The sequence below is a fragment of the Scylla paramamosain genome, chromosome 7 (assembly GCF_035594125.1).
Source record: "Scylla paramamosain isolate STU-SP2022 chromosome 7, ASM3559412v1, whole genome shotgun sequence".
NCBI classification, from domain to species: domain Eukaryota; kingdom Metazoa; phylum Arthropoda; class Malacostraca; order Decapoda; family Portunidae; genus Scylla; species Scylla paramamosain.
This window is the reverse complement of record NC_087157.1, coordinates 26,388,116-26,405,615: the sequence shown is the minus strand read 5'-3', so window position 1 is coordinate 26,405,615 and position 17,500 is coordinate 26,388,116. Positions and strand designations below refer to the sequence as shown.

The window sequence follows — 17,500 nt, the reverse complement described above, 5'->3', positions numbered from 1 at the left end:
TTTTACCAAACTTCCTCCACTGTAATGCATAATAAAAAAAAAATCTCCACCTTCTTATTAAACATTTCCACACTATATTTTCAATCTTTGTTATATATATATATATATATATATATATATATATATATATATATATATATATATATATATATATATATATATATATATATATATATATATATATATATATATATATATATATATATATAATCTTTGCCCACCAGTCACATTTATAAATATATATTTTATCACCTGCCTATATGAGTTCACTGCAAGACAAAGGCCTCACCCAGCAGTTTGGGGTGGGGGTTAAGCCATATATCTTGCCATGCTAGCTTAGGGTACCTCAGCAGGATTGCTGCCTTGCTGGGTTACAAGGCAAGAACTCCTTGGCTTATGAGGTGATCAGATGAACTGTGAAGAGTGGAAGAAGACCAACCCAAATCATCTGCATTTTGTCGGGAATTTAAACCCAATACTGTGAATGAAGCATACTAACTACTACATCACTGGGACACTATTACAAAATAGTATAAGTGTATGTCGTTTACTGCCTCCATTCTCTGGCCACATAACCCTAGGGTATTCTGGAGCCTCGGGTTACACTACATTCAAATGACTCTCAACCTATGTATTGAAAAAAATACAATTCTGAGTGATACATGCATCAAACATACCAACCTGTAAATGAGCAAGTCAGTTTTAACTGGAAACCACTCTTAAAATTTAAGCTTCATCAGTTTTCATACTAAATACAATGCAGATTTTATCTCTGTGATCTCCTAAATAATTTAAGAGAGATCTTGTAATATACTAGGTGAGGTAAGTGGCTCAGAAAACTCTAGATTTTCTACTTTTCTTCATCTTTTTCATTTTCTCCTGATCATTAAATCTATAAATCTGAGGGGAGTATTACCAACATATGCTTCACAGCAGATGTACATTCTGATTTCACAATATTTTGTAAATCTTCAGGAAAAATATATCTATTTATGTTACTGAATTTACTGCTTTTAGGTTTAATTAATTTTAGCAAATACGATTTTCTTGCATAAAATGTGTTAGGCAAAACCTTAAAGGTTTTGGCTATTTGCTATTAGAATTTCATAAAAAAATGTGATACATTATAAAAGAACATTTTAAGATGTGAGTGTGGAAGACATCTAAATGTCTAAAATTTATAAACTGTTAACTTGCACCATTGACTAAGTACATCACTAGATTCCTCACACTATTACTCTCATGTAAGTCTGTAAAGCATATAAATACAAAGATGTTTCACTAAATTCCTATGAGGGTCTGTGAGTACTGAAAAGTCTGAAAATGCATCTAGATGGAAACAGTGACCACTAAAAGAATACAAGGGGTGATTTAGACCTCCTTTGATAAGTATTTACAGAAGCCATCGTGACTGATGGTGTACAAAATCAATCTCTCTCTCTCTCTCTCTCTCTCTCTCTCTCTCTCTCTCTCTCACACACACATAAACACACATACCAAATACCTGATAGTTTCCCACTTTACACAGAATTCTGCATCTGTATATAACATTTTCCTAATGACTAATCACCTAGTATACTTAGGGAATTTATTGTGTAAGGGAGAGGGCAGAAAAAAAGTGACAGGGAAAAATCTGTAATTGTTTTACTGATAAATCTTTCTATGAAAGTTCAACAAATGTGAGCTAAAGCTTATGCTTTTTCCCTTTATGAAATTAAAAAAAAAATATGATATATATTATGAAGTATATTACTCTCCTTACATCCTCTTCCAATTTATAATTTGTATGCTATCTACAAAAATACTGCAGTATGTTCTAAACAATGTCCACTGCATTTGTTTTTTCAAAGAAAGGTACTTATCAAGTATAATTCTTTTCTCAATAAAATCAATGCAATAAGTTGCCTTGCCTCATTTTTTTTCAGATACTGCTTTGGTAAAATATTATAAGGGATGACATTCATGGTAATATAACTTGTATATAAGATTGCACAAAGTTGAAGTTATTGCTGACTGAAATTAGATTTAGATCACTGGATAACAGCTTAGTCTTGTTAAATGCATATGTGTGTGTGTGTGTGTGTGTGTGTGTGTGTGTGTGTGTGTATTTACCTATTATAATTGTAATTTACAGGGCCTGAGCTATGCTCGTGTGGTCCCATCTCCATATCTGCACCTGTCTGGTTTTTCCTTAAAGTTGTGTACACTCGTTGCTGGTACTAAATCCTCACTTAGCTTGTTCCAAACTTCTATTTTTCTCTGTGGGAAAACTATGTTTCTTGATGTTATTCAAGTGTGTGTGTGTGTGTGTGTGTGTGTGTGTGTGTGTGTGTGTGTGTGTGTGTGTGTGTGTGTGTGTGTGTGTGTGTCATTCACCTATGGTTGTTTGCTGGTCATCCAACCAGCTATTCCCCTATGGAAAGAGCTCAGTGACCGATCTTTGGGTAGGACTGAGACCACTTACACACCACACACTGGGACAGCAAGGTCACAACCCATCAGGTTACATCCCGTATCTACTTGCTGCTAGGTGAATAGGGGCTACACATTAAGAGGCTCGCCTGTTTGCCTTGCTGCGCCCGGGATTCAAACCTGGGCCTTCTTGGTTGTGAGCCGAGCGTGCTAACCACCACACTATGTGGTGTGTGTGTGTGTGTGTTTTATATATATATATATATATATATATATATATATATATATATATATATATATATATATATATATATATATATATATATATATATATATATATATATATATATATATATATATATATATATATATATATATATATATATATATATATATATATATATATATATAAGATGTGGCTAAAAAGAAACATTACTATGGTGCAACCAGACTAACTTGGTACCTGGGGTGTTGGCTGTATCTCTCTGCACTGTTGCCACATCAACCCCGGAGTGACCCAAACTGAAAATAGCCAGCAGGGCATGGACTGAGTGATTCATGTGTCAAGGACACTGGGGTAGCAGCGCCACATGGTCTACATGAGTTGCCAAGTGTACCAGAAGATATACAGTGTCGTTGTTCCATCATCAAATCAAAAGCCATAAAAAAACATGCAGTTGTATATAACAACTTAGATTTTGGAATAATTAAGGCAAAGGATGACAGTATGAATGAAAAAGAGAGGTGTTCATATGCCTGTGACTACGAACGTGACACCAATGTGGGGCGAGAACAGCCAACACCCCGAGTACCAAGTTAGTTTGGTTCCACTAGAGATCTGCCTATATTACTATACTGTATTTACTGCTAAACTATTTTTCCCTATTTTGCACATTATATTAATAATGTTTGGGATTAGGCAGAGCTTAAGCCCTTCACTACTCTTGCTTTCACAGGTTTGAGTTTACTGCATATCAAACTCTTATTGATGTAGCATGAGCCACAAGCAACAAGTGAATCTGGAAAATTTCCACCCGAAAGTCTCAAGATACTAAAAAAAGTGTATGGAAAAGAGACAATGTCTTGCAGCAGCATCTGAATGGCACAAGTGGTTAATGGAAGGCTGAGAGAATGTGGAAGATGATTTGGCATCAGGATTAACTGCAAAACCTTGGGCACCACCTTGACACAAAACTTGTATATCCTGAGGTTATTTATCAGAATGGTTCTCACTGGGCTCATATGCCATCATTGTGATGGTCATTTCAGGTCATTTTGCATCAGCTCATTCACCTTTTCTATGTTATCATCAATTTTCATAGCTGAAAGTCATCCTGAATTCTGATCTCCCTCCACATCCTTCTGGTTCTCCTTGAATTGCTTGTGCCATTTCAAGACATGGACTTCTTTTCCATCAGAAGGCTTTCATTTTGTGATTTTTCAAGCTTTACCAGGAACTTAAGATTAATTTGTTGGTTGTGGTTCATGCTGCATTAATAGCAGTGCTATGTGCAGTGAACTGTTATATGTGAAAACAGACATAGAGAAAGGACAAATTCTGCCTGCTGTTAAGTATTCTTTTGTTTATCATGCAACAAAGGGACACAACTGATTAAGCAGTAAATACTATCAAAGCATATTTAGTTCTGTGTTTGTTTTTTGGCCACACTTCATATATATATATTATAATATATATATAATATATATATATATATATATATATATATATATATATATATATATATATATATATATATATATATATAAATGCATACATTATGCATGTCTATGTATGCAGGCTCTACTTTTCTTATAGTTCATTAGAAAGATTTCAGTGGTTCATCCTTAACTTCATATTACACAACATGAGTTGCTGAAACTCGTCATAAAATCTTAAAATTAGAAAATGCAGTATTGTGCAACAGAGCAGCTGCCATCTGGCAATAATTGGTGCTGTACAGTAAATTTAGACCAAAATCCTGAACACATCCACATATGCTTCCAAGAGAATGTCATAATTTGATATCTGCATCTATTGGTTTCCACATTTGCATCCACAAACCCATGCATGTATGGCATCCACATACACATCTGCATCCATCTGATACATCTCTAATATATATATATATGTATATATATGTATATATATATATATATATATATATATATATATATATATATATATATATATATATATATATATATATATATATATATATATATATATTATATATATATATATATATATAATCTTGGATTTTTTCCTTTTTTGCTGGAAAAGATGAGTGCAAGCTGGTTATAATTTTTTTTTGTGAGCCATGAGCAAAGCCTGTGGTATGGTACAATGTGGTACAAAATTATGATATAGTACAAAATCTAAGAACAATATAAGTATATGTTCATTATTATTTTTATAGAGTATAAGGATACAGTAATAACTAGAATTTATTGTACCTTCATGTATTGAGTTAGGCCAGTGAGGCTCTGTCCTGGCCCTTCCAACAGTGGTCACTAGCAAGCACCTACAATGTTCTTGACTTGAGTCAATGTATTTCTGATGTAAAATGTTATTTCATTGTACATACCTACTAATGTGGTAGGTATGCTATGGAAGCACAGGGCATTTGTTTTTCTTTAGAGTGAATTGCAAAAAAATAATTATATCTACCTCAATGTACTGCATGCCTTTGGTGTAAATAAATCGTATGCCATTCATAGCTCAGAGAGAGAGAGAGAGAGAGAGAGGGAGAGGGAGAGGGAGAGAGAGGAGAGAGAGAGAGAGAGAGGAGAGAGAGAGAGAGAGAGAGAGAGAGAGAGAGGAGAGAGAGAGATGAGAGAGGAGAGAGAGAGAGACCTATGAGAGTTGATGTAGAACACTTATGGATCAACTTACTGTTGCTTACCTATAAATATAGCTGAAGGCAAACAGTAAGCCCTGTCTAGTGTTGACAGACACACCTGTATGTAAAATGTTCCACCACACAAAATACTAAACCACTTGCAGGAAACTTGTACACCATAATTTGTCAATGATGATAATACTGTCATTGTAATTTTTCTAAACATATAAATTCACTCTCCACACAATACCTTTTAGAGTAAACTTATGCATGTGCATATGATGTTTTATGTCTTATCAGACTATCAATACCATATTCATTCATAATATGTATTAACATAAATAAGCAAGCACTTGTCCATTCATAAAATTTAACAAATTTATATCTGCCTCTGACACATCCTTATAATTTCTTCACTGATATAATGGCAGAACACATCCCAGATGTATTGTGACCACTAAAAATTCCTAAAAAAAGTTACTCTCACACATGTGAGGAGAGCTGCATTATATATGGTGAGTAGCATTTTTGCTTGTTGTGATATTATGTAAGTAACTTGTGTGCTTTATACAGAGGAAGTTTGGTACAGCCTTGTGTCTAATAGTTGTAACTGACCTAATACAAATGTAAGAGATATGGCAAGTGAAAGCTAAGTAGTGTGAGCATTTTCCCCTTGCCCAAAGGACAATTTACAATACCATTTACATTGCATGTAGTCAGTTAGTTAAAAACAAAGGATGCTGGAAATCTTAGACCTGGGCCAAGCCAATAGGTGTCTGCTACAATTGGCTTCAATCCATTCTGATCTGTAGCCCAGACCAAGACAGATATACTCGTACAATGGCTCTTCTCATGCTCCTTTTTTGGAGGTATGCTATATATCTCTATGAAAGCAGATCTTAATAGAATCAATATACAAGCACAAGTTTTTATAGCAGAGTGAGATAACATAATCTGCATGAGTTTAGTATTATACTTTCTTTCAGTCTTGGAGATGAAGTGATTGTACCTTGGTACTGTGTTATACTCTTATATATTTGTATTAGGAGTACTTAAGTTTGAGGCTGGTATAGGCTATCTGAGAGGCAAGTGCATCTGGATTGTGGTGGCATCATTAACGGGTAGTCTGTCTTAGAATTAAGAAATGCAATTAAGATAAAACACCATCAGCTTGGTTTATTTACAAACTGCAAGTGTTGGACAAGTTGCTGGTCCACTTACCCTCATAAATAATGAAGTATGATGCCAAGTGCTGCGTTAAGCTAAGAAAGCTAATGTAAAGTAACATTATGATAATTAGATGCAGGGTAAACTCATTATTCACTTCTGGAATTTGTATCTGAAGAAAGCAGACTTGTGGGACATCCACCAAAACAGCTTATGTTCACGCCCCACAAAATGATGTGCCTATAGCATATGCAGGCCATTTCTTTTCATGCATCAGTACTGAGTAGATTGTAATCAAAGCAATGGGAATGTAATCTTATAAGAATAATTTTTATAGTCATAGGTAGTACTTGTGCCTTTAGGGATAAATTAATTTTTCACTTATGGGAACTCAACTTTGCAAATTGGTAATATGTGGTGTGTGTGTGTGTGTGTGTGTGTGTGTGTGTGTGTGTGTGTGTGTGTGTGTGTGTGTGTGTGTGTGTGTATATATATATATATATATATATATATAGAGAGAGAGAGAGAGAGAGAGAGAGAGAGAGAGAGAGAGAGAGAGAGAGAGAGAGAGAGAGAGAGAGAGAGAGAGAGAGAGAGAGAGAGAGAGAGAGAGAGAGAGAGAGAGAGAGAGAGAGAGAGAGAGAGAGAGAGAGCCTTAATTTTTTTTCAGCTTAAAAGGGAGGGAAGGATGCCTTGAAAAAAAAAAAAAAAATGAAAATCAGAAATTTCTGATGAACATTAAAACAGCACAAGCAGTGAAGAAACTAGAGTTAAGTGCTAATAAAAAAATTAAATTCCAATAAGCCTGACATCAATTCTGATTAACTTAGCTTATGTGATAACAAATAAAACTTACATAAACAGTAATTAATTACGTTCTAAAAGGGATATTGTAAGTCAAAACTAACCTTTCCCCAAATTTTGTTCATAATATATATATATATATATATATATATATATATATATATATATATATATATATATATATATATATATATATATATATATATATACACACACACACACGGCAAAGAGTGTGCACATGTTTAAAGAGAGATTAGATAAATTCGGGTATGGAGATAGGACTAATTGAGCTTTGGCTCGGACCCTGTACTATACAACTAGGTAAATACACACACACACAATGCTCTTCTAGCTCATCATCTCCCATCCTTTATCTGTCTTCTGTCTCTCATAGTCTGCTGTTCTTTCTTCTGAAGTTGTTAATTGTATGCCTCCTCCCCTCACACAGTTTTGCTGCACAAGATTTCCTACTCCCTTTCACCCTTACTCGGTTTATCTCACTAATGCAAAACTTAACCAGTATCTTCTCTCTTTCATCTCTTTCACTAGTAAATTCTTAAATTCACAGCCTAATTTTGTTTTCCTGCTTCCTATGACTTCAGATATTTCTGGAGTAATGAGACATCTATGGAATTAAACTGATCTGTAATTAATTTTTTTATTTTATTTTACTTTTAAGAGAAGACTGACCAGAATTTTTGCCACCACTCCCACTCCTTTTTTTGTATCCTTGGCCGGCTTCTTTCATTATGAGGCTTCACCATAATTTTAATGAAAACTTATCAACAATTGTAGTGTGGACTCTATTCTATCAACATTTGACACCTGTTTGTAAGAACTCCTAAGGGGATGGCTGTGATACAGTTTCATAAAGTAATTGCTGAATGACTTGGATAAGGACAATTGGAAAACATACTAGGACAATTGTGACCATAGTAAGCCCAGATAACTGGAATTTATATTAGGGTTATACCGGCAAAATGAAGTTGTCAAAATATGGTAGGGCTGGGACATTTCAATGTTCCAGAACCAAAGCCAACAATTTCCACCTTAGATATCACCTCACAACTTCTGCAATAGTCCTCTATGTGGAGTGTCCTTGAATACTTTGGAGGCCTAATTATATATCAGTCTGCCTATCCAACTCACTGTATTGTATTTGTTACTTTTGAGTAAAAGCTTTCTGAGATGATGATTCTTGATCTTCCTTTTCTAAATTTGTGTAGTTTATGTTTTTATCCGGTTTATCCCTTTTGTGAATGTCAGTCTTGCTGACTCATTTTTTCTATACATTGTCTGTTACCCACTGCATTGTGTCATTCATTGCTATCTACATCTACTTTGGCTTGAAATATATCCCACCTCACTTCATTACAATCCTAATCTCTAATTGATGTCAATTGTTTACTACTTTTAATTAAAAGATTTTCAGTAGTGGCACAGCTGAGGAAAGCAGATGCAAACTCTAGGAAACTCTAGTAAACATTTTCAAACACCTCTGAAAAGTGCTTGCAAGTGTCTTGGTTCCATTTCCAACCAATCAGCAAGCAGCCATCACAGCAATGCTGGCAGAAAGGATGCAAAAAAAAAAAAAAAAAAAAAAAAAAAAAAAATATATATATATATATATATATATATATATATATATATATATATATATATATATATATATATATATATATATATATATATATATATATATATATATATGAATAAGACTTTGATTATACATGTTTTTTTCTGATATCAAGCAAAAAAAATAAATAAATAGAAAAAATAAATAAAATAAATAAATAAAATAAAAATGAATGAATGAATGAATGAATAAATAAATAAATAAATAAATAGATAAAAATTAATTGGAGAACTTGCAGCAGCTTTGTAAACTGACTTGTAAGAGAACTTCATCTGAGCATGGTGATCATGGTCATCTGGCAGTAGAGTGCTTGCACTGAATTCAGTGTGATCACTGCAAAGTTTGTTCCAGTCTTCCTACTAATGAAATTATTTACTTCTAGCTTTTCTAGGAATCCTTTAATATTTGTGCATGTCCTTTTTTCATCCCACAATTAATTTTTGGGAGGAATGCATGTAACCATTTTCTGTTTCTCATTTTTATTTGCCTTTATTTGCGTTTTTACTAAATTTGCCTTTCCTTTGTGATATTTATGTCACTTTCATCCCTTTAACTCTGTACCTGGTCATTATCATCACTTCTCTGTCTTTTGAACTCTATCTCTCCTTTGTGTGTTGTAACTGTTGTAATTCACAGTGTATTGAGAAACAAAGAGCCAAACAAAGTTTCTCAGTATGTGACACTGCAATGTATAATATTTCTGTTTTGCATGACTGAAGAGCTGCAAAAAATATTAATAAACTGTGCCAAATTTATCTTGTAAAAAACCTAAAGGAAAAAAAAAATATGTAAGTGAAAATTGGCTTCAGTAATCTGTGTTAAGATTAAAATAAACATACATATATGAGGTGTATGAGGCAACCTGCATACCCAGTGAAATGTAAAACTGTACATAATTAACTTCTGGATATGCATTTCAGGATATACCTTCCCTTTTCTGTTGCTTTCCCTACAAACATGCATATTAGTTGTGCTTTATCTGACTGAAGTGCTCTTCTATTAATGATGGTATCTAACATGAACTTTTGTTTAAAAAATCATGCAAATCAATATATGTATATTTGTACTTTCTGCAGAAATTATCCTTAATGGTGCCTTTGCTCCTTTTTTCTAAAAGTACTGTAATCAATCCTTATGCCTTATGGTCATTCAAAGATTACACAAAGCATAAGCAAAGATTATTGCCGAGATTCATGCATAGCACTAATACCTTGGAAGTATAACATCCAGGTAAATATAGCTTTTACAGAGAGAGAGAGAGAGAGAGAGAGAGAGAGAGAGAGAGAGAGAGAGAGAGAGAGAGAGAGAGAGAGAGAGAGAGAGAGAGAGAGAGAGAGAGAGAGAGAGAGAGAGAGAGAGAGAGAGAGAGAGAGAGAGAGAGAGAGAAAGTGAACATCAACATATGCTCATGAGTGAAGTTAATAAGAAAAAGAGAGAGAGAGAGAGAAAAAAGATTTGGAAGAAATTTACCTGGATTTCTGGAAAGCAGTAAGTGCTCTAACTGCTAAATCAAAATACTGAAAATACTTCAAAACATGCAGCAATCACCAACAACTATTTCCACTACTTAAATTGAAAAGCACAACATTCAATAGCAGAGGACTGGAAAATAACATACAATACTGTGAATACCTACACTTTTGGAAGTGTTCTTTGCAAATACAAATATTGGATAACTCATGAATATTACAAGCTGGTATCAATCACACTTGATCCATTACTCAGCAAGAGGTATTAACACTTCTTTTATGTAATAAATAAATAGATAAATAGATTAGAGAGAGAGAGAGAGAGAGAGAGAGAGAGAGAGAGAGAGAGAGAGAGAGAGAGAGAGAGAGAGAGAGATACATATATATATATATATATATATATATATATATATATATATATATATATATATATATATATATATATATATATATATATACACAAAACAATGAAAAAAGCATGATCAAATATGAACAACTACATAACTATGGCACAAGTTTTTGCCATATAATTATATCATCTAATTTTGAACACTGATAAAAATAGTTCGAGTGTAATTGATATCCAGGTATGGTTAAGATTAGAGGGATGACAGAGGGAGATGTGGCTGGACGGACCCTTGTGACTCTGTGCAGGAAGAGGAGTCAAGACGATAATGGCGGTCAGCTTCCGTCTCACTCATCCTGATCTCCTCAGACCCTGATGGCGACATGTGGCGAGACGGATGGTGTTCAAGCTGGCGTATTAAGTCCTCTAGATTACGAATCCTGATTGGGACACAGGGTGGTGCTTGGTCATCTTCTCCTCCAGAATCAGCGAGTTTTTCATGAGATGCTTTAAGTCTGGTGAATTCTGCTGGCCCACCGACAGCAGTGGCTCCAGGTGTGAAGCGTGGATATGAATCGCGATGAGCAGTGTGCAACTCATCTGAGGACATGGATGTTGCTCCTGAACGATGTGATGCAGCTCGTTTAAGAGCGTCGATGATGTCTTCATGATAGCCATTCAGACTCTTAAGTGTTCGTTCAACATCCGAAACTTGGCACTCAGTATCAACGTTGTTATCACTCTGGCTGAGGACATCGTTGTTGTCGCTCTGGGACTCCTCACCCCACTTCTCCTTCTCTGCTGGCGTGAGGAGGCCATATGACTTCTTCAGGATTCCCTTCTCAGGTATCTTGCTCAAGTTGTTAGATGGTAGCTCAATGAACGACACCGCCTCATCCTCCCCTGGAAAGATGGAGACACGTCACCTATGTTCTTGCAGACTCTGTTTTTACTGACACAGAATTACTGCATATTTAATCAACCCAACCTTTACTGTGGCTTTCTATGAATATTCCCAATCTGAATTGTTAAAAATTAAATCATAAAAGACACTACTTTATGCAGTCAGTAATTTATTAGCCACAATATGTACTTTCAAGTTTATTCTTAAATTCTAAAACTCCCTGTGCTTGGGACGTGCCTCTCTTTCCAAGGGATGGGTAGGGTAGGGTCATCCTTGTCAGCAACCACTAAATACATTCTCAAGACATGACCTTAACCATCATATTTTCAATGTTTCAGGTAGTGTGCATATATATATATATATATATATATATATATATATATATATATATATATATATATATATATATATATATATATATATATATATATATATATATATATATATATATATATATATATATATATATATATATATATATATATATATATATATATATATATATATATATATATATATATATATATATATATATATATATATATATATATATATATATATATATATATATATATATATATATATATATATATATATATATATATATATACACACACACACACACACACACACACACACACACACACACACACACACACACACGTGTATATATATATATATATATATATATATATATATATATATATATATATATATATATATATATATATATATATATATATATATATATATATATATATATGAAATACTACAACAAGAGCAAATATGATACAAATAAAAGAACTGATGGGAATAATGAAATAAAAATTAATCTACTGGAAATATATTGATGGACTGAAACTTTTGGCAGCACTGGTGGCTACCATCACACCTGCAATTCAAATAATCTAACGAAGCCGAAAGGTAAATGAAGAAATAAAATATACTGAAAATATATTCTAGTTGTGTATATGCATGTTTGTTACAGTAATATCACATTAATAATTACCCTTGATAATACTTTTCCCTTCAAGTGTTCTGCAATTTTATTTCATGGGAAAACATATCTCTATTATTATTGATATATAATTAATGGTTTTATGATTCACCAGTAGCAGAAACCTCATTAAAATTGAGAGCATTATGATTCCAGCACTATACTAATACTGAGAGAGAGAGAGAGAGAGAGAGAGAGAGAGAGAGAGAGAGAGAGAGAGAGAGAGAGAGAGAGAGAGAGAGAGAGAGAGAGAGAGAGAGAGAGAGAGAGAGAGAGAGAGAGAGAGAGAGAGAATATTACCAGAATCAGATGTGTCCTACATATATTTCAAGTCTCATACAAAGCCATTGATTTTTTTCAATATAGCAATAACAAAACTACCAAAACTCCATGCAAGATATTTCAATAAAGTATCAGAAGAAAGAGGGATGAAAAATAATAAACTATGTATGAAAAAAAAAAAGCCTATAAAGTATAGATTTATGGGATAATACACCTCAGTGAGATGTAATTCTAAATGAGGAAAATGGTGAAAGAAAGGTAGGTGCACTCTGTTAGACTTAACACACTATTCACTGATTCCTTTGAGTTCTGGCTGAGAATATTACCTATCATGATTGAGGCATCTGAAGAGAGAAGTATATAATAATAAGTTGTGCAAATTATAAGCATAAAATTTAATCACACACATGGAGGGGGCATGCGGTGCATTGTCACTTCTGACACTTTTCCTTAGAAACAGCTGACTTGGTATCACAAAGCTGATGAGTAAATAAACTCTATGCATCATGCTCTGATGTGGGTCAACTAAAGCAAGCAAGGACTTAAAACATCATCAAAGCAAAGAAATAAAAGTGTACAATATATATAAAATTTGAATATCATAAGTATGTAATTTAGATTTGCTAGTTATAACGTGAGAATGTTATGAAAAAATTCAAACTTAATCCTACATAACTTTTAATGTTCAGATTCAATATAACAGTACTATTTAGGATGAACAGTTAAAAAAAATCTGGGAAAAAAAAAATCCATTTTATCTAGTAAGAAGAGGTAGCCCACAATCAGGAGGTGTGTGTGTGTGTGTGTGTGTGTGTATATATATATATATATATATATATATATATATATATATATATATATATATATATATATATATATATATATATATATATATATATATATATATATATAGTTGGCAACTTAGTAGTCTCCACAGCAAAGCCTAAATTCTTGGCAATGACTAGTTTCATATTTCAAAGCAACACACTGCTACTGAAGTTATGAAAATAATTCAGAAACAGGATAGGTGTGCAAGTAAAAGATGTCTCAACCAAAGTTGACATATGAAAAATAAAAATGTACAAAACCTAAAGCTACACATTTTCTAATATAACATTTCAGTAGCAAATCCTTTTCTTTATTCAATTCTCAGATTTGCTAGGCATATTAATGATTTAGTCACAGGGGAATGCAGGATTGTCTTGCATTTCTCTTGAGGATTCTATCATACAAATTTTTTACATTTAATGAATGCCGAACAATACTTTCAAATATGAACCAGTGTTCTCACTGCATTATTTGGAAAAACATCATGTATGTTCAGTAAATATCTCATTATCAATATTATCTTCTCCAGCTTCTGTACTTTTCAAGATCCTCAGTGTTGCCTGAAAGATGTGAAAGATATAGCTGATCTTCTACAATGACTGATGTAACACTGACTACATTCATAGCAAGGTAATGTTCCACTGAGAATTGTTCTTAAAAACATACAGTAAACCCTCATTATACTGGACTAACTGGGGCAAAGCCACTGATGTTAAAGATGAAAATCTGATAAAACTGGCATTGAGTGGGTCAGGAGTGCCACAACTTCTAACCCCTCCTTCCCCTTCCCTCCCTACATCCATCCCACTCTCTCTCTCTCTCTCTCTCTCTCTCTCTCTCTCTCTCTCTCTCTCTCTCTCCTTCTGTGCCATGGACAGGATTTTCTGCCAAGCAGTGTGAGTGGGAGAGGGGGAAGATGCCATCTTGATCGAGGGGGCTGAGTGGTCAGGGACACCACAAACTCTAATAACATCTGCCGGTGTAAGACTGAGGCAGAAGCAGTATGTGGTTGCCAGGGTTGTGCTACAGCCAGCCCAAATTATTATACAGTAATGTGAAAATCATGACATTTTTTTATATACATTATAGCATAGTATATGACAGACAATGTATAGCAGATAGCAGACAAACAACAAATTATGACAGAAATACCATAATTATGGCAAACAGCACAACCCTGGTTGATGTGGTGTATGCTCACCACCACCACTAACACCCACACCCTCCCTCCCTCCCATCTTCACTCACTCAATCGCTGCCACTGCCACTTACCAGGATGAGCTCCACTAGAAGGGAGCTCCAAACATGCCAACACGCCAGTGTAATAAAACATTTGTGATGATGACAAACATGTACCTGATGTAAAATATTGTGGTGTGTTGTAAGCATTTAGTGAATTATCAGTAATAATACACAGTTAATATTCTGGCTGATGGCCAGACATTCTGCCTCATCTGGTGAAATTTATCCGGTAAATCCAATGGATGGTCCGTAGGCCATACATGCCTATTAATGTGGAAATCCACTATAACAGGGTCCAGTATAATAATGGTTTAATGTGTATATATATATATATATATATATATATATATATATATATATATATATATATATATATATATATATATATATATATATATATATATATATATATATGCACACACACACACACTAAAGAATTTGTGTCAGGGAACTTCAATGACTGCAATATACAGGGTGACTATGATATGGAATTTATATATGATAATGTTTTCTATTTGTTTTTCCTTTTATAACAAATCAATCTTTCATGACTTAAGTTTTAAATTTGTGTCACCAAGTACTGAGAAATTTTAGTGCAGGCAGAAATTACTATGGTCTGATAAGGAGACCTCAAAAGATGCTAGTATCCATTTTCTTATATACCTCCTTAAAGTTGGGTAATAGAGACAAATTGACTACATAACCTTGTTTCAGTAACAATAAAAATACAGACTAGGGATCTTCTAGTTTCCTTGCTCTATATTTAAACCACATCTTTTGGCAGTGGTAGTATTCCTCTAAACTGGGTGCATTCTTCAGCCAGGATAAAATACAGTATTTAATTTATTTCACAAACCAGACATGCCAAGAATTCAGTTTGCGTATATGTACAAAGTAACATGTAGGTATTTTTATTTACAGTTATGCTGTTATAAATAGGCTACCTCTTTTCATTGTTGTGTTTTTTAATAAGTAATAAAAAAAAAATAAATGAATAAATAATAAATGAATAAGTAAATAAGAAACCATATAACTGACAATAAAATTTTATGTCTTCTGTGGAAAGTATGTATATAGTAATTTATCTATGTATCTATCTATGTTGAAAATACTTTCAACTAAATGATGTTTTCTGTTATACACACAGTTTGCAATTAGCAAGTGTGTGTGTGTGTGTGTGTGTGTGTGTGTGTGTGTGTGTGTGTGTGTGTGTGTGTGTGTGTGTGTGTGTGTGTGTGTGTGTGTGTGTGTGTGTGTGTGTGTGTGTGTGTGTGTGTGCGTGCGCACATGCATAAATCTGCATATGTTTTAATAACATACTCTGTCAAAGCAATATACATATGTGTAAACTCATAATATGAAGAAAGCATAATTTCTAAATTTGTTGTGCTACTACCATATTTCTGGCCATAGCTCCAGTGTTAAATGTGCCCTTTTATTTTGACAAGTGAGTGCATTATCTTGGAAGATGTTTAAAGAAAGTGTTGAAGATAACTGAAAAATAATAATGGCTTAAGTAAATTTTGATAATTCTTCCCAGGTCCCAAACTTTAGTAAGTTTGTCTACCTTTTATGAGTGATTGAGAATGACATACTAAATCTCAAAATAATGGTTACTTATCAGAATATTTTCTTTTGCCACTGTCAACAAAAACTGACCCAATATTGAGAGCTTCCTAAATATTCCTAACTTATTTGAATTTCTTGATTTTATCTAGATTTTTGTTTTCTCACATGCTATTAAATTCCCATTTTGTCACAGTTACTACAACATAACTTCATGCAAATGCTGCAAAGGTTAAAAGAAAATATATAAATACAACAAATATATGAAAAAAAAAATAATAAAAAAATAAAAAATAAATAAATAAAATAAAATTAAATTAAAGACAATAAATAAATAAAAAGAAACAATATGCATGATACTATCTCCTTAGCTGGAAAGCACAGTATGATCTACTTTTCAGAAGTATAAGTAACTACCCAAGTAAAAAAAAATTTTCCATATTTTCATAGGTCCACTTTGAAAGGTCTGATGGGAACAGTCTTTGCAAATCTTTGCAAGTCTTTGCAAATCTAAAATGACTGACCCCATGATGCAAATATATTTCATTGAGGTTGTAAAGCAGCAAAATATTTAATCTTACAAATACAATATAAGAAAACAACAAAAAATGTTGACTAAAGACTTCATGCATATGATATGCAACAAAATCATGATTGTAAAATAATCATATTGACTAAACTGTGAAAGATGAATGAAAGCTAAATTAAATGACTGGAAAAAAAAAGAAAAAAAAATCATAATGCAATAAACTCCATAAATTAAATTGTCAATAGGTTTTCTTTAAATACATAAAAATGTACCAAGAAAATCATATATATATATATATATATATATATATATATATATATATATATATATATATATATATATATATATATATATATATATATATATATATATATTGGACACACACACACACACACACACAGGAGTGCTTCATTTCATAAATATTTGATATACATTTTGACAAATGAACAAAATTCTTCTGAAAGAGAGGGTTTGCATC

General features: G+C 33.0%; 1 protein-coding gene across 2 annotated transcripts in view; it reads right to left on the bottom strand.

Moving 5' to 3' along the window:
• The window catches only part of LOC135102265 (disintegrin and metalloproteinase domain-containing protein 11-like), a 345,267-nt gene that overhangs the window by 33,363 nt on the left and 294,404 nt on the right, over positions 1-17,500 (bottom strand). For both annotated transcript variants that reach the window (XM_064007210.1, XM_064007209.1), the window contains exon 23: positions 10,965-11,577. In XM_064007210.1, the coding sequence (XP_063863280.1) occupies positions 10,965-11,577 (613 nt within the window). The remainder of the gene's footprint in view (positions 1-10,964; positions 11,578-17,500) is intronic.